At 43.2% G+C, this 18,813-nt stretch overlaps 1 protein-coding gene across 1 annotated transcript in view; it reads right to left on the bottom strand.

Moving 5' to 3' along the window:
- The window catches only part of LOC126234431 (collectin-10-like), a 56,156-nt gene that overhangs the window by 24,596 nt on the left and 12,747 nt on the right, over positions 1 to 18,813 (bottom strand). Inside the window, exons 3-4 of the mRNA XM_049943126.1 lie at positions 12,942 to 12,990; positions 5,053 to 5,304 (exon numbers count right to left, since the gene is read on the bottom strand). Coding sequence (XP_049799083.1) covers positions 5,053 to 5,304; positions 12,942 to 12,990 — 301 coding nt within the window. The remainder of the gene's footprint in view (positions 1 to 5,052; positions 5,305 to 12,941; positions 12,991 to 18,813) is intronic.

The following is an 18,813-nucleotide window of genomic DNA, read 5'->3' as shown; positions in this document are numbered from 1 at the left end:
GGATTCAGTCAGGTGACCTCGCAGGACACAGAACACGACCTCCCAATCCAGCGACCAGGAAATACAGCACTGCGATAGTTGCTAACATCCACACTGAAGTGAGGCGGTGCACCATCATGCTGTACCCCATCCTCTCCAACACCAAGGGTACGTTCTCCAACAGCTCAGGTAGGTTTACCTTGCACGAGCCTCAAGTACCGGTGGCCATTCAGACGGCCAGGTAGAAGAAGGATACGGCCCAATGAGATAGTCACCTACAGTGGCGACCCAGATATTCTCAGCGAAACGTGCTTCATGGTGCGACTCTAGTAGAGCCTGAAGGTTTTTCTCATCTCACACATGGCTATTCCTGCTGTTCTAAATACCATGACGATCGAATGAGGCCTCGTCAGTAAACAACACCGTTTGGAGAAAATCTGGTCTATCTGGTTGGAACAACCACTGACAATGCCACACGTGGTGCAAACTCAGTCACAAGCATATCATGGACTCGTTGCGGGTGATACGAGTCTAATGGTTCGTGGACTACTTGCCATACGATGGTACGTGCCACATCCATTGCACGCGCAATACGACGAGTCCTGGTATTGGGGTCCGTTGCAGCACGTTTCAACACCTGCTCTTTAAAATAGAGTTGTAAGTAGGCTGTTTAGGTTTTTACGTCGGTAACGCCACGTAGCGCACTGTATGAAAATCACTGTACTGTGTGCCGTCTGTGGCTGGTTGGACTCGTTGGAATATTCGCTTGTGTAGCGTTGGGCAGTTGGGTGTGAACAGCGCGTGGCGTTGGGCAGTTGGAGGTGATCCGACAGCAGTGGTGGATGCACGGCCATTCTTTTGTGGGGATTATTAAAAGTCAGATTGCGTTGAGCTAAAAAAAATATTATGTGTCAGTTTAGTGATGATAAGAATAAGTGAAGAGAGAATTGTCTAAGTACGTCCAGTTTTGCTCAGCTGTTTGAAAATCAAATAACGTAAGAGGTTTACCAGCACAGTCATTCTTAATTTTTCTAAGGGGACGTTTTAGAGTGTGCGATGGTGCTTAGGTTGCCGGACCCTTGTTTCTTCTGCCACAGATCCAGTCTTGCCGTCCGCAATGGCCGAGCGGTTCTAGGCGCTTCAGTCTAGAACCGCGAGACCGCTACGGTCGCAGGTTCGAATCCTGCCTCGGGCATGGATGTGTGTGATGTCCTTAAGTTGATTAGGTTTAAGTAGTTCTAAGTTCTAGGGGACTGATGACCTCAGATGTCAAGTTCCATAGTGCTCAGAGCCATTTGAACCATTATTCGAATCAGTCTTCCGCAATCGAGGGAAATACACACTCGTCGTGGCGGATGATGCCTGTTAGGATATTGTTCCGTGTACATCTTTCCAGCAGCGAGAGCATTGCAACGTACTTCCCGATACACAAGGTGCATGTCAGTGAGTTCAGTGCAGCTATACCGGCACCTGCTCCATCGTATTGTACTGAGTGGTGAATGGATCTGAAGTTGTTTCATAGCACGTTCTGTCACGGAACAATGTAAATACATTACAAAACAGCCACATTGTGGACAAGTAACGTACGTCTACATCTACATCTACATGGATACTCTGCAAATCACATTTAAGTGCCTGGCAGAGGGTTCATAGAACCACCTTCACAATTCTCTATTATTCCAATCTCTCACAGCGCGCGGAAAGAATGTACACCTGTATCTTTCGGTACGAGCTCTGATTTCCCTTATTTTATCTTGGTGATCGTTCCTCCCTATGTAGGTCGGTGTCAACAAAATATTTTCGCATGCGGAGGAGAAAGTTGGTGATTGCAATTTCGTGAGAAGATTCCGTCGCAACGACTAACGCCTTTCTTTTAACGATGTCCAGCCCCAATTCCTGTATCATTTCTGTGACACTCTCTCCGATATTTCGCGATAATACAAAACGTGTTGCCTTTGTTTGAACTTTTTCGATGTATTCCGTCAGTCCTATCTGGTAAGGATCCCACACCGCGCAACAGTATTCTAAAAGAGGACGGACGAGATTAGTGTAGGCAGTCTTCTCAGTATGTCTGTTACATTTTCTGTGTCCTGCCAATGAAACGCAGTCTTTGGTTAGCCTTCACCAAGCCTTCCCCACAACATTTTGTGTTTGTTCCTTTCAATTTAAGTTGTTCGTAATTGAAATACCTAGGTATTTACTTGAATTTAGGGCTTTGAGATTAGACTGATATATCGTGTAACCGAAGTTTAACGAGTTCCTTTTAGCACTCATTTGGATGACCTCACACTTCTCGTTATTTTGGGTCAACTGCCACTTTTCGCACCATTCCTATATTACTTCTAAACCGTTTTGCAATTTGTTTTTGTCTTCTGATGACTTTATTAGTCGACAAACGACAGCGTCATCTGCAAACAACCGAAGACGGCTACTCGGATTGTCTCCAAAATCGTTAATAGAGATAAGTAACAGCAAAGGGCCTATAACAATACCTTGGGGAACGCCAGAAATCACTTATGTTTTTCTCTATGACTTTCCGTCACTTACTACGAACTGTGACCTCTCTGACAGGAAATCAGATATCCAGTCACATAACTGAGACGATATTCCATAAGCACGCAGTTTCAGTACGGGCCGCTTTTGTGGTATAGTGTCAAAAAAAGTCTTCCGGAAATCCAGAAATTCGGAATCGATCTGAAACCCCTTGTCAATAGCACTCAACACTTCATGTGAATAAAGAGCTAGTTGTGTTTCACAGGAACGATGTTTTCTAAACCCGTGCTGACTGTGTGTCAATAGACCGTTTTCTTCGAGGTAATTCATAATGTTCGAACACAATATGTGTTCTAGGATCCTGCTGCATATCGACGTTAAGGATATGGGCCTGTAATTTAGTGGATTACTTCTACAACCTTTCTTGAATATTGGTGTGACCTGTGCAACTTTCCAGTCTTTGGGAACCTGCATCATGACTTTCTGGTAATAAGGCTCGTGCAATTCTTTTTCCTTGCACGAAATAATGAATGTAAATGTGGATAAACAGGTTAGTACGTGTAAACTGGTTCTCATGTTAGTTGTAAATAAGCTGGAAAACAGTAATCGTAGACAAAGCGGTAGACAGGTTGTGTGTGATTTCCTTAGGTTAGTTAGGATTAAGTACTAGGGGACTGATGACCTCAGAAGTTAAGTCCCATAGTGCTAAGAGCTATTTGAACAGGTCATTACCATATCTCAAGCTGGCTTCTCTGACCCCAGGTTCTGTACCCCAAATTGCTCAGTGGAGCGATCTCTATGTCCTTTCACATTTTTGCACGTTCTAACGGAAATACACTGTATGTACAGGGTGTTTCAAAAATGACCGGTATATTTGAAACGGCAATACAAACTAAACGAGCAGCGATAGAAATACACCGTTTGTTGCAATATGCTTGGGACAACAGTACATTTTCAGGCAGACAAACTTTCGAAATTACAGTAGTTACAATTGTCAACAACAGATGGCGCTGCGGTCTGGGAAACTCTATAGTACGATATTTTCCACATATCCACCATGCGTAGCAATAATATGGCGTAGTCTCTGAATGAAATTACCCGAAACCTTTGACAACGTGTCTGGCGGAATGGCTTCACATGCAGATGAGATGTACTGCTTCAGCTGTTCAATTGTTTCTGGATTCTGGCGGTACACCTGGTCTTTCACGTGTCCCCACAGAAAGAAGTCACAGGGGTTCATGTCTGGCGATAGCCCAAAGCAATCACACGACCATCGAAATATTCATTCAGGAAATTAAAGACGTCGGCCGTGCGATGTGGCCGGGCACCATCTTGCATAAACCACGAGGTGTTCGCAGTGTCGTCTAAGGCAGTTTGTACCGCCACAAATTCACGAAGAATGTCCAGATAGCGAGATGCAGTAATCGTTTCGGATCTGAAAAATGGGCCAATGATTCCTTTGGAAGAAATGGCGGCCCAGACCAGTACTTTTTGAGGATGCAGGGACGATGGGACTGCAACATGGGGCTTTTCGGTTCCCCATATGCGCCAGTTCTGTTTATTGACGAAGCCGTCCAGGTAAAAATGAGCTTCGTCAGTAAACCAAATGCTGCCCACATGCATATCGCCGTCATCAATCCTGTGCACTATATCGTTAGCGAATGTCTCTCGTGCAGCAATGGTAGCGGCGCTGGGGGGTTGCCGCGTTTGAATTTTGTATGGATAGAGGTGTAAACTCTGGCGCATGAGACGATACGTGGACGTTGGCGTCATTTGGACCGCAGCTGCAACACGGCGAACGGAAACCCGAGGCCGCTGTTGGATCACCTGCTGCACTAGCTGCGCGTTGCCCTCTGTGGTTGCCGTACGCGGTCGCCCTACCTTTCCAGCACGTTCATCCGTCACGATCCCAGTCCGTTGAAATTTTTCAAACAAATCCTTTATTGTATCGCTTTTCGGTCCTTTGGTTACATTAAACCTCCGTTGAAAACTTCGTCTTGTTGCAACAACACTGTGTTCTAGGCGGTGGAATTCCAACACCAGAAAAATCCTCTGTTCTAAGGAATAAACCATGTTGTCCACAGCACACTTGCACGTTGTGAACAGCACACGCTTACAGCAGAAAGACGACGTACAGAATGGCGCACCCACAGACTGCGTTGTCTTCTATATCTTTCACATCACTTGCAGCGCCATCTGTTGTTGAAAATTGTAACTACTGTAATTTCGAAAGTTTGTCCGCCTGAAAATGTACTGTTGTCCCAAGCATATTGCAACAAACGGTGTATTTCTATCGCTGTTCGTTTAGTTTTTATTGCCGTTTCAAATATACCGGTCATTTTTGAAACACCCTGTATGCAGAATACCGTACCAGCCCCGGAAATCAGTGATTTGAACTCCTGAAGACAGTGGAAGACAGCTGTCGGAAGCACGATTGGTTTATTTAAAACAACGCCGCCTGTAAGGCGAGCAGATTTTATTGTAACTAGCATATTCAGTGATAAGAAAAGTTTTCCTGCGATGAAAGTGGACACAAGCGAGTTAATAAGCTTGAATGTTGATCGTAGAGCTGAAAATTACCTGTAATGGACTTGAACGTGCCAGTCTTTCGTAAGTCGTTGATGCCGACGAAGGCTTCCTTCACGGCGGGGTTCCTGCGCACGATGTCTGCTATGGCGCGCGCCTCGGCTGCGGACCCGGGCACCGCCAGCTCGGCGCCGTCCTGCCGGCACCTGGCGAGCGCCTGCTCGTAGCTGCGGCCCGTCCGGAACAGCTTGTAGAGGCCGGCGCCGGGCACGTGCTCGTACCCGCGCGGCACGCGGCCCCGTATTTCTGTCGACAGTCAAAATGGCTCTGAGCACTATGCGCCTTAACTTCTGAGGTCATCAGTCGCCTAGAACTTACGACTAATTACATCTAACAAACCTAAGGACATCACACACATCCATGCCCGAGGCAGGATTCGAACCTGCGATCGTAGCGGTCACTCGGATCCAGACTGCAGCGCCTAGAACCGTACGGTTCGCCGGCCGGCTCTGTGGAGAGTCGCTGTACGGTAACTACACCGTGGAAACGACAGGCACCCTGAATCACCCAACATTGAGGGGGGTGTCATAGATTTGGGATGAAAAATACAGGCAATTAAGAGGCAATGAGGTGTGCTCGATGATCGATATATTGTCTCAAACTGTTTATAAGCCAAACTTCAACTCACAATACGAGCATGAAAGAAGACTAATGTAGGCATAGCTCAAAATATGAAAGACACTACTGGCTATTAAAATTGCTACATCACGAAGATGACGTGCTACAGACGCGAAATTTAACCGACAGGAAGAAGATGCAGTAATATGCAAATGATTAACTTTTCAGAGCATTCACACAAGGTTGGCGCCGTTGGCGACACCTACAACGTGCTGACATGAGGAAAGTTTCCAACCGATTTCTCATACCCGAACAGCAGTTGACCGGCGTTGTCTGGTGAAACGTTGTTGTGAAGCTTCGTGTAAGTAGGAGAAATGCGTACCATCACGTTTCCGACTTTGGTTAAGGTCGCATTGTAGCCTTGCTAGATTGCGGTTTATCGTATCGTGAAACTGCTGCTCGCGTTGGTCGAGATCCAATGGGTTCAGGAGGGTAATACGGAACGCCGTGCTCGATCCCAACGTCCTCTTATCACTAGCAGTCGAGATGACAGGCACCGTATCCGCATGGCTGTAACGGATCGTGCACCCACGCCTCGATCCCTGACTCAATAGACGGGGACGTTTGCAGGAAGACAACCATCTGCACGAACACTTCGACGACATTTGCAGCAGCATGGACTATCAGCTCGGAGACCATGGCTGCCGTTACCCTTGACGCTGCATCCCAGACAGGAGCGCCTGCGATGCGGCACTCAACGACGAACCTGGCTGTACGAATCGCAAAACGTCATTTTTTTCGGATGAATCCAAGTTCTGTTTACAGCATCAGGATGGTCGCATCCGTGTTTGGCGACATCGCGGTGAACGCACGTTGGAAGCGTGTATTCGTCATCGCCATACTGTCGTATCACCCGGCGTCATAGTATGGGGTGCCACTGGTTGCACGTCACGGTCACCTCTTGTTCGCATTGACGGCACTTTGAACAGTGGACGTTACATTTAAGATTTATTACGACCCGTGGCTCTACCCTCCATTTGATCCCTGTGAAACCCTACATTTCAGCAGGATAATGCACGACCGCATGTTGCAGGTCCTGTACGGGCCTTTCTGGGTACACACAATGTTGCACTGCTGCCCTGCCCAGCACATTGTGCAGATCTCTTACCATTTGAAAATGTCTGGTCAATTGTGGCCGAGCAACTGGCTCGTCACAATACGCCAGTCACTACTCTTGATGAACTGTGGTATCGTGTTGAAGCTGAATGGGCAGCTTTATCTGTACACGCCATCCAATCTCTGTTTGACTCAATGCCCAGGCGTATCAAGGCCGTTATTACGACCAGAGGTGGTTGTTCTGGGTACTGAATTCTCACGTTCTATGCATCCAAACTGGGTGAAAATGTAATCACATGTCAGTTCTAGTATAATATATTTCTCTCCAATGAATACCAGTTTATCATTTCTTCTTGGTGTAGCTATTTTAATGGCCAGTAGTGTATTCGCTTAAGACCTCAGTAACAGGACTTGTCATGAATGCAGTTGAGCCCACGTTCAGGTTTGTTTCAAATCTGAATATACTGAAGAAGCGTCTCCATGAAAAAGACAGTGCGAGTGAAAGCCTAAAAATACAGGGTGTTTCAAAAAGAATATACGTATTAGGAAGTACTGCTTTCTCCAATCTATCGATTGCTGCGCTTCGGCTCGCCTATTGGAGAAACGAATACAATCTAGTTTATATTGATAGTTGCCAGATGTCAGTTGTCTTCAGTTTTGCTTGGTAACGATGTTTAACATGGCTACTCCACAGCAGAAATCATTTTGTGTTCTCGAGTTTGCGAAGTGCAATTCCGTGATTACAGTGCAAAGACGTTTCAGGTTGAGGTACCAAATTGATCCTCCGAAGGGGTGGAACATTTTTATATGGTATCGAAAGTTTTTAGAGGAGGGATGTGTATGTAAAGGAAACAGTGATGGCCGCCCTAGTGTTCCTGAAGAAAATGTTGCACGAATTCAAACTGCTTTCCAACGTAGTCCTTCAAAATCAGCTCCTCGTGCCGCCAGGAGTTACAACTGTCTACCACAACAATTTGGTGTGTTTTGAGATGTCGGTTGGTTATGAAGCCGTACAAGTTATAGCTGTTAAAAGCTCTGCGTCCTGATGACAAACGCAAAAGTGTGGTAATTTGTAACGAGACCCTTGATGCTGTTAACAAAACTTTCGCACAGCGCATCGTGTTCAGTGATGAAACAACTTTCCATTTTAGTGGTCAGGTAAACAAAAAAAATTTTCGAATTTGGAGCCTATAGAATGCACATGCAGCCATTGAGCATGTACGAGATTCGCCCAAAGTCAATGTGTTTCGTGCGATATCCAGCATCTGCTTACGGCCCATTCTTCTTTGATGGAAACACGGTTAACGGTCACCTGTATCTCGCTGTGTTACAAAACTAGCTGTTTCCGAGGCTGCACGAAGCCAATTTCATTTTTCTGCAAGACGGGGCACTGCCTCACCGGAGACGCCAATTGCGTGAATATCTGAATGAAACTCTACCAAACCGTTGGATTGGTCATCAAGGAGCTGGCGACTTAGCACGTCTGAGCTGGGCTCCACGGTCACTAATTTGACGCCATCTGACTTCTTCCTGTGGGGTTTCGTTGAAGATAACGTTTATGTATCACCAGTCACACAGAGGATGGATGAGTTGAAGAACAGGATCCGTACTGCCATAACGTCAGTGACGAAGGACATGCTAGTCCGAGTATGGGAGGAATTTGAATATCGATGTGACATTGTTCGCGTCGCTGATGGAGGACATATTGAATATCAGAGGTTCGTCAATAACCGAGTAAAGTTTCATATTCTTATATCTTAAAGTTTAATAAATACATGCATTCTAAATACGTATATTCTTTTTGAAACACCCTGTATAATTTTGGTCAGACGGTCAAAAAATCATTCTGTAGATTTAATGAACTAAAAATATATGTTTATTATGCAGTTTTATATTTCAGTGAGAGTAATACGGCCAGGGTTAAACTGCTGAAGAGAGCTTGTGTAAGTCCAGGTTTGTGTACTGCAGAAGCATTTTACATATTCCATCAGCGTGAATTCAACAAAGCTAAAAGAGCATTGTCTGACCTACAAATAGAGGCATATGAGGCAGAGAAGAACAGCCTGGAGAATGAGGAGATTCTGTGAAGAGAACTTTAAAATAGGTATACGCCTGTTACATGTTCGAACTATATAAACTAAATCATTAAACTACGTTTCCTCGGTCTAAATTTTTTTCCATTATTAGAAGTCTTTTATCAAAACATGTATGTGTTTTCTGTTCAAAACATATGCTGTCTCGCTGGAACTAAAAGCTATACTATCATTAAATTAAATTCTGATTGACGCTAGCAAAAAAATTAAATTGTGATCGTACAAAGTTCAAAACTTTGTAAATAATACAATTCTCATCGTAAGTAAATCATTGTAGTTCAGTGATCCCATAATAATTTCGGGATCCGACGATAGAATTTTCACATCAATTACAATTTCCGCTATAGCTTTTTATAAAAAGGAAATAAAATCAATGTTTGTGGCAGAATCCTAATCCTACTTCTTTTACTATATTTTCACAAAAAATACGGCTTCTTTGCTTTGGACATACAGAACTTCAGATCTATACCCTTCTAACTGTGACTGTAAAATTTTTTAAATAAACGTTTTGCTTTCGGTAGTTACTACTTGGTCAGAATCGGCCAGACTCCAATAAGATATTCAAGTAACATGCCTCTGTTATAAGGCAACAGATAAATAATGATTTGTGATGAGAGCTGTTAAAGAAGTGTCATGCAAGCTATGAAGCAAATAAAATTTAATTCTGGCACTTGCTTGTCTAATGACTCGTGAAAGCACACTACTGCAGGAAATAAGTCTTTCTGGCAGTCATCTTCAGCAATACAAAACTACTTGATGAACATTAACTGTTTTCTGTTTTGTTTTAGTATTCTCTATGAAATAATAAATGGTATTTCAGTGCAGTTGAAGTTCAATTGATTGGCAAATGCTGTTACCGAGTAGTCAGTGAAATTCTTCGCTCTCTTTGTATTAATTGTTTACATTGCGTAACCTTCAACAGTCTGTCATTTCTTATGTTAAATATAAATGAGTTATTTCGAAAAGGAAGTAACATTTTTACTTTTTTACTAGTTTTAATCTTGGTTCTACTTTAGTATCACTAAATCATATTCTCCTACATAAACATTGAGGTACAACATTCTCAGCGTCTTTCCCTGTCACCGTATGATTCGAGAAAGACGTCAGAGGAAACATACTTTGGGATGATGTAGCCTCGTTGGTTCTGCGATACAATAATGAACCGCCGCTGCTCCAACACGAAATGGACAATCTTGGGAATTATATGTCTGCAATGTTTAATATCCACAACCAACAAACTAATAATCAGCGTCACAGTGTTTTGTGCTGGGATTCCACAGTCTACGATGTGCTGAAAATCTTAACAATACAGGGTGGATGCTAGGATGCGAATTTGATGCAGAACACAGTCAGTGCAGTTAGAACTACATGATCATTCCAAATTTATTTTATAAGAGCGTGCACATTTATTTTACTCCATCCCCACAACACGACTCTAGGTGAATGGCCCTATCAGTGTCAGCTTTTGTCTGATTAAAGTTGTGTAGATAACTTCAGATATTAGTCTCTCATTAATACTGTCCTGAAGAACAAATCAAAATTTGATACACTAAAGCATCTAATTAACACAGTTCACAGTTCTTATCAGAAATTCGCACTTAATAACGCTGTTCAAACCCTTAATTCAATTTCGAATTTATCACATCAGTAACTCACACATAGTAATGCGGCGTGCAAAATTGCTATTCCACAGCCTTCACGTCGCCTTCATATAGCCAAGTTCAACCAAAAGTGTCCATGTTCAAATCCGCCACTAAATGTCTGACGATCGAATTAAAATGTCCACATATCGCACGTCCTATAGCCGAGAAAGCAACATTTAACAACAAAATTTTCTCAATTGTGACAAAATTTTGCACAGATAAAATGTATTCTTAACAGGGCCGTCGTAAAACCTCACAAACAGGATAACATTTTCACATCACATAATAATTACAACTTCGACAATATTTACACATGTGAAAACAGAATATAATTTTACAGTTTGTAGGAAGGCATACCCTAACAAGAAAAGACAAATTTTACAGAATGAAATGGAGTAATATGTATACAAAACAATGCATACACGTTAGTAAAAGAAAAAAAATATCCTTTCCACACTGCATTTAATGTAGTCGCTATAGCATCGATAAATGGTGTCTTTATGATAACAAAAAGAAAAGAAAGGAATGGTTGGGCCCAGACAAAGCAGCACCTTCCCATTCAAAGACATTTGTGCATCCACAAAAGACAATGTTTTGCATCTGGCGGAACAGCGACGATGTCGTGTACTACGAATTGGTTCCCCGATGTGTAACCATCACTGCCGATATTTACTGTCGACAAATGAACGTCTTGCAGACGAAATACAAGAACAACGGCCAGGAAGGATGCGTAGAGTGATGCTCCACGATAACTCCCGCCCGCATTTCGCTAGATTGACAAAAACACTGTACAGGAGTTGGGTTGTGAAGACAGTCCACGTCTACCTTATTCACCTGACCTCGCACCCTTAGATGTTCACTTTTTCCGCTCTGTATCGAACAGCCTTTATACGGAACTTCCTTTCAGGATGAACATGTTCTCCGGATAGGGCTCGACGAGTTCTTCGTCTCAAAACCACTTGATTCCCACAGTCGTGAAATCGAATGGTTACCCCCGCGTTGGTAGACTGTTGTAAATAGATAAGGAGAATATATTATTGATGACTAAATTCTCTTCTGCAACTGTTGTGTTTATTAAACTTACAGAACGCTACGAATTATGCACCAACCTGGTATTTAGGGGAGTATCATAAAGAACAATCATAACAGGTAATATGTAAAACAATAATACTAGCTGATATGTGTTAATTCTGATTTCACAGTAACCAGTAGGATATTTAAATACGATTTCGTGGGGCTAAGGACACTTGGCTGAAAACTCTAGTTGCAGTGCCACATTAAAATGAAATGAAATTATCGTACGGCATAACTGGCCGGGAGAACCCATCTAGATTAGTTGGGCTGCCTGGCTCACGTATTTCTACTTGACGCCACTTCTGCGACTTACACGTCCTTGTGATGCAGATCAGATGCAGTGTTAACAACAAAAGAAATATCCAGTCCCCGAGTGCAGGAAACCAACTGTGCCAGGAACTGAACCTGCGATCTCACAATACATGGGCAGCGACGCTAACCACTTGGCCACGAGTTGCAGACCGTGTAGAAATGAGTGTCTCATACGAATAGCGCCTGATGCGAGGTTAGCAGCGTAATGTAATTTCTTCTTGGAAAAGGAAACACGCTATTCCAGATTTTTAAGTAAAAGAAGAACTATTTATGGGGATGGTGTGATGATTCGCATTCATGTCTTCAAGTTGTGTTCTGAGTTTAAAGCTATCAGAACGAACGTTCTTACCGGTAATGGTGGATAAGATCAAAGAAATGATTCGTGGCCACTGTCGATAGACCTTGCACAAGGTGAAAATGGATATTTTTTATTAACATGTTCACATCGAGTTTTCTACATAGTCATTCCTTCAGTCCCAGTGTTATTTTATTGTTAATGTATGTCTTGGGACAAACTGTAAAATTTTACTCTGGGTTTAAAATATGTAAATATTGTCAACGGTGGCTATTTTATTTTCATCACCCCACCAATTGCGAATTCGAAACGTCAATGAAAATCAAAAATGTCTTATTTGCAACATTTGGCTACACTTTCTAACTACTTCCATATCTGGTCAGACGCACAATGAGTCAGTGCTAGGAGGGCATCAGATCGAGCCTGAGCTCATCAATGTTGCTATTGTACTCTGTGGAAGATGGTCCGATCAGAATGAAGATGAAATGGTAATAACGTCATGGCAGAAGACAACTCAGTGATTCGCGGCTCGAACTGATGACCAGCGCAGCTGGACGGTCAGTATTTGTACATACTAAACTGAGTTTGTTGGAATGTTTCTTCTACGTCATGCACGCACATGTCGGGAGCGTATTTTACGTAATTGAGAAGAAGTGTTTAAGCATCGGAATTAAAAACTAATCGCCCATAATATCTTCAACAAACTTATGTAACTACCTGTGACAAAAGAAACAGTGTAATACATTCATACCAAAACTGTTGCACAGACATAAGTGCGAATCATGTGCTTACCTTTAGAACAATCTATTTTTGGTTGCTGCCCAGAATGCTGGGAACTTGACTGGAACAAGAAAAATTTATTACTCTTTCATGTGGATCTTAAGCATAGTCAGTGGTTCAGTTACCTTCTGACAATAATATTCTGATAGCTACTTAATATTCTTGAACATTAGGAAACTTAACAGATTAAACAGAAAAATTTCTTATTCAGTACCTAGATCTGAATTCTGAAGGTGGCAGGGGTAAAATACAGGGAGCGAAAGGCTATTTACAATTTGTACAGAAAGCAGATGGCAGTCATACGAGTCGAGGGGTATGAAAGGGAAGCAGTGGTTGGGAAGGGAGTGAGACAGGGTTGTAGCCTATCCCCGATGTTATCCAGTCTGTATAATGAGCAAGAAATAAAGAAAACAAAACAAAAAAGTTCGGAGTAGGTATTAAAATTCATGGAGAAGAAATAAAATCTTTGAGGTTCGCCGATGAATTGTAATTCTGTCAGAGACAGCAAAGGACTTCAAAGAGCAGTTGAACGGAATGGACAGTGTCTTGAAAGGAGGATATAAGATGAACATCGACAAAAGCAAAACGAGGATAAAGGAATGTAGTCGAATTAAGTCGGGGGATGCTGAGGGAATTAGATTAGGAAATGAGACACTGAAAGTAGTAAATGAGTTTTGCTATTTGGGGAGCAAAATAACTGATGATGGTCGAAGTAGAGAGGATACAAAATGTTGACTGGCAATGGCAAGGAAAGCGTTTCTGAAGAACAGAACTTTGTTAACATCGAGTATAGATTTAAATGTCAGGAAGTCGTTTCTGAAAGTATTTGTATGGAGTGTAGCCATGTATGGAAGTGAAACATTGACGATAAATAGTTTAGACAAGATGAGAACAGAAGCTTTCGAAATGTGGTGCTACAGAAGAATGCTGAAGATTAGATGGGTAGACCACATAACTAATGAGGAGGTACTGAATAGAATTGGGGAGGAGCTTGTGGCACAACTTGAGTAGAAGAAGGGATCGGTTTTTAGGACATGTTCCGAGATGTCGAGGGATCACCAATTTAGTATTGGAGGGCAGCGTGGAGGGTAAAAATCGTAGAGCGAGACCAAGAGATGAATACACTAAGCAGATTCAGAAGGATGTAGGCTGCAGTAGGTACTGAGAGATGAAGCTTGCACAGGATAGAGTAGCATGGAGAGCTGCATCAAACCAGTCTCAGGACTGAAGACCACAACAACAACAACAACAACAGATCGGAATATAGAAATATTGCCATGTCATAACCAAACTCGAAACCAGGATCATCAGTGTGATACAACAGTCACTGAAAGCACGTTTAATACGAACACCAACGTACAGCCAGAACAGAACTTTTTGTCTGGAGAGTGAAGATGTTTATGTGTACTTCAAATGATCCAGAATTCTGATATTTATACATATATCGAATATTCAAGAATACACGAACATCACAAACGGAACATGTATCCAGAGCCTTTCAGAATAGCCAAATACCAAAAAAACATGGAATGTATAGTGGTCGGGTTTGAATTGGCGACCTGCAGTACGGAAGCTAGCGACGTTAATTACTACAACGTGCTAGGTGCACCACAGGTCATAGTAGTGGTCTATCCCGCTGTTCTCATTGGAGTCGACTGCACTACTCTGCGTCTACATTTTGTCCGTGGTCCTCTGTTTGCCTGCGCTGGAGGATCATCGCATTCTGGTAGCGTTTTTACTCCTCATGCAATATGATGAGCATTGAAGACGGCTCCTCCCATCGATTCTTCGTGATCCTCCAGTGTGTGCTCAGTTTCCTTCAACCTTCATGATCGAACCGCACCTCTACACAATTGTGTGGCTTCATATAGGAGGTAGGGATGGTGTCTGTCTTTTTGTTGTCTTGATGGAGGTCATAATCCCTGACTTCATGTATGGCAACCGACAAGCGACTAAGGATTCGGCGACTAAGGATATGGCCCAAGGTAGTGCTTTGGTAACTTTTCCAGTAATCCCACTTTCCTCAGAGGCCGAAAAATCTGCACCAAATATCCCAAGCTGTATTTCACTAGGCGTTACAGTGCTCTCGCTGTTTCTCCTGGGTGTCCGAAGTCCGTATGCGACTCACCTACCTTTCTTCTTCGGCCCGTAATGAAGTGTTCCACATAATCATCATGAGTATCGTCTGGTTTCAACATGAACAGTGTATCCATTGTCCTTTCGGTTCCGCAACGCTGGAGCAGAAAGAATGGTGTGAAACCGGCAGTGTCTTGCTTCATTGTGTTCTATACGAATGTCAGTATCATACTCCAATCAGTCTTTTCATATCAACGTACGTGGAGCACGTCTGCTAGTGTCTGATAAGGCGATTTTTTGAGGCCTTTCGTCTGTGGATGGAAGGCACTTATCCTGTGGGCGATGTCACAATCCGAAATTAACGCCGAACAGAAAATTTTTTCCACAATCTGAAATCATTAAACGGGGTGCGCTCTGCGTGAAAACGGTGTCTTCTACATAGAATTTGCAATTTTCAAAGATAGTTTTAGTGAAACCATAGCAGTTGAGGCACTCTTAAGTTTGTTGACTTCGGGAATCTTCCCAAGAGCTCGAATGGTGGAATGGCGACACTGCTGATAGTATTGGCGCAGAATGAACCGGAGATAATTGTGGTACGTTTTACGGTTATTGCCGTTCCTTACAGAGATTCACATACTGCCTAATGGATCGTTAGAAACTTGGCCCGTGATACCTGATTCTGTCTGGAAACTTCACGAACTTCAGATGCTGGAGAGTCACGGAAAAGCTTCTGGCTATCTATCGGTAGGTGAGGTGGGATGATACGCAACCTTTTCAGCCTCGTTGTATCACCGTTCCACTTATACAATGCCTATTAATTTAACTGGAATTCTCCTTTGGGTGAGCCCTCCTTCAAGGCTTCCATGGTTTTCAGCAGTGCTGGATATTCCCTCTGCAAGGCAGCAATGTCATTTAATGAATCGGTGGCTGAGATTTCACCTATGCCCCTGTGTTCCATCAAAGGATTCGTTTTCGACGTCCTTGGTTTTAGTCTGATTTTGTACACCACTGTGGTACGCTCCTGAAACTCTAGTGCCTGTGTCGCCAGTGAACCCGACGGATCCTTCAGGCTAGTTAGCCTGAATGGTTTATCAAGTAAATTCTCTTTATGGCCCAAAGAACTGCAAGGCGCTCTTTCTCGGTTGCAGATCAGCTCATCTCGGACATGGGAAGTACTCTGGATGCATAAGCTCTCGCTTTTTCAGCATCTTCACGAATTTCCACTATAACTGCCTCTATCGTATAACCACTAGCATCTGCGTGAAATTTTCTCTTATCATTCCCGTCCTACAATGCTGGAAGTGGAGATGATGATAATGCGTCCTTACGAATAAGGAAAGACTTTTTGTGCGTCTTGTTCCAGGAAAATTTGGTGTCGCCCTGCAGTACTTGAAAGTCACGGTACAAAATCCTTTATGAATCGCGGTAGTATGAGTACTTCCGGAGAAAACTCCTCACATCACGAATGTGGAGAATCTGTAACTGTTCGTATTTTCTCGGGATAAGGTTGAACTCCATCTCATTCATTAAACGTCCCAAGATTTTTATTTCTTAGGCGGAGAAGAGGCACTTTACGGATTCAGACAGAGTCCTAAAGTCTGAGAACACTCCAGCACGATCGTCAGGTAGCTAACAGGTTCTTCAAATGTCTTAGAAGAAACTACAGTATCATCCATATAGCGAAGACAAGTCATCCACTTAAAGTGTCGAAGCAGGTTGTCCACCACACATTAGAAACCGGCCAAAACGTTACACACTCTAGCCAGCACACCTTTAAGCCTACTAAAACCAACAGGAGATATGAAGGCAGTCTTTTAATTAATCTCTATTTTTTTTGTCTACATGTCCTTAGCTGAAAATACTTTGCTCCTTTCGAGCAGTCTAAGGTGTCGTAGATGTGTTGCAGTAGATAAAACATGGCAGTGGACAAAACATTTTCTTCAGTTTTCAGTATTTCTCACAGAAACATTGTATGTCATTACTTATTACAAGGAGAGGACAAGAACTATAAAGGTATGATTATGTCATGTTGTTGCATCTGCTGCTCATGCTTCCGGATCATCCATTCGTCAAGTTGGCAATACTCTATATGACCGCTGGCTAATTCACGGACGATGTTCCTTTCAGCACCATCGCTTTAGTACCGTCGAACATTGCCCTCTCTAGTTGGTGACGATAAGTGTTCGACTTTACAGAACGAGAGACAGCGAGTCGACTAACGTCCGGACAAATTAGCCGTCAGTGGAAACGTTTTTGAGGTTATCTGTCATCCCTGCAACTGTCGTCCACGGAGGATTTTCATCTGTGGCAGCCTCACCTGTATAGATGGTCACCTCGTTTAGTTTTCCTGATCTGGATGGCTAGGCGAGCGGTTGGTACCTCAGTATAGCGATATCAAGCGGCTACGATGTGTTAAGGAATTGCCTCGTCTCGGTACGGCGATGAACTTCGTCCCGAAGATCGACTATAATCGTCTGCAGTTGAGTGGCGCGAATAAACCGTTGTGAAGGCTGATATCTTACGGAGTAATAGTCGTCTAACACTTGCCTTCTTTCTCTGCAGCACCGGATGCCGGATTAACGTTTGAAAACGGTGGCCCAGTTCAATATTCACGGCCTGTTCGACTGATGTGGAGATTGGTGCCGAAGATCTATGTAACTATTCTTCAACATTCTCCATTATCTCCTGACGCACAGGATCGACGTTCAAGTCCACTACTTCTTGTGTACTAGGTCTTACAGTTCACGCTGCCTTAAAATGCTGTATCTGTTGCCTTACAACCTGGTGCTTGAGATAAGGTAGATCATGATTCTCTTCCACAGTTGACATAGAGACGACATTCAGAAGACAATCATACCTCTTTCGTACAACTCACGAGCGCTCTGACTCTCTCTCTCTCTCTCTCTCTCTCTCTCTCTCTCTCATTTTCCTGTTACATCGATGCGCTGGCAGCGCTTGATAAATTCTTCAGTCGTTTATGACACTCTTTAGCAGAAGAGCTTCGCGCATGCCTCCTGCGACTCCTTTCATCAAATATGAGATTTGGTTACCTTCAGTTGTATTTGGATTGACAATGATGCAAATGGCCGAAACGTTTTGTATGTAAGAGTGTGTCGTTTCGCCGTTACGTTTTGCCCTGTTCTTCAGTTGTTCTTCCGATAAGCGGTCTTGCTGTTGACTATCGTCATTGTTTTCTTCAGTTGTGGTTTGAATTTGTCCCAGCTTTTGAGCTTCTCCTTCACGTCCTGGAAAAATTGCTGGGCTGTGCCGTGCAAGTAATATCATACATTTGCCAAGCACACCATATCCTCCCAATGCTTGTATTAGGTAGCTCGGTGGAATCCTTTAAGCCATTTCATCGGGTCCCGTCCAGAGTCTCTGAAAACCACTAACGGATGCCTGGATCTGCAGCTGACATCCTGTTGGCTTGGAATGTGTTGGTCTCTTAACTATACGGACGTTAGGGACGATGTACTGTTTGTATTCCAGTTCCTGCCTGTGTAGTCGGCTAGTTGGCTTATTGGAAGCATGATGATGTAGATGATGGCTTCTCCACCAAAGAATGTCACGCGATAACCAGAGTCAAGTCCGTCCAAATCATGGAGCAGGGTTGTGAACGATCTACCACATTTACCACTGAAAGCACGAATACCAATGTAGAACCAGAACGGAACTGACCTCGAGTAAAGCTATTTCTACAAACTTAGAATATCCCAGAATGCTGGTATTTATACAGACATTGAATATTCCAGATTGTACAAATGTTACAAACATGGGATACATCAAGCATATTCCATAACTGATAAAT

Source organism: Schistocerca nitens, chromosome 2, assembly GCF_023898315.1.
Source record: "Schistocerca nitens isolate TAMUIC-IGC-003100 chromosome 2, iqSchNite1.1, whole genome shotgun sequence".
In the NCBI taxonomy this organism is placed as follows: Eukaryota; Metazoa; Arthropoda; class Insecta; order Orthoptera; family Acrididae; genus Schistocerca; species Schistocerca nitens.
This window is presented reverse-complemented; position numbering and strand designations above follow the sequence as displayed.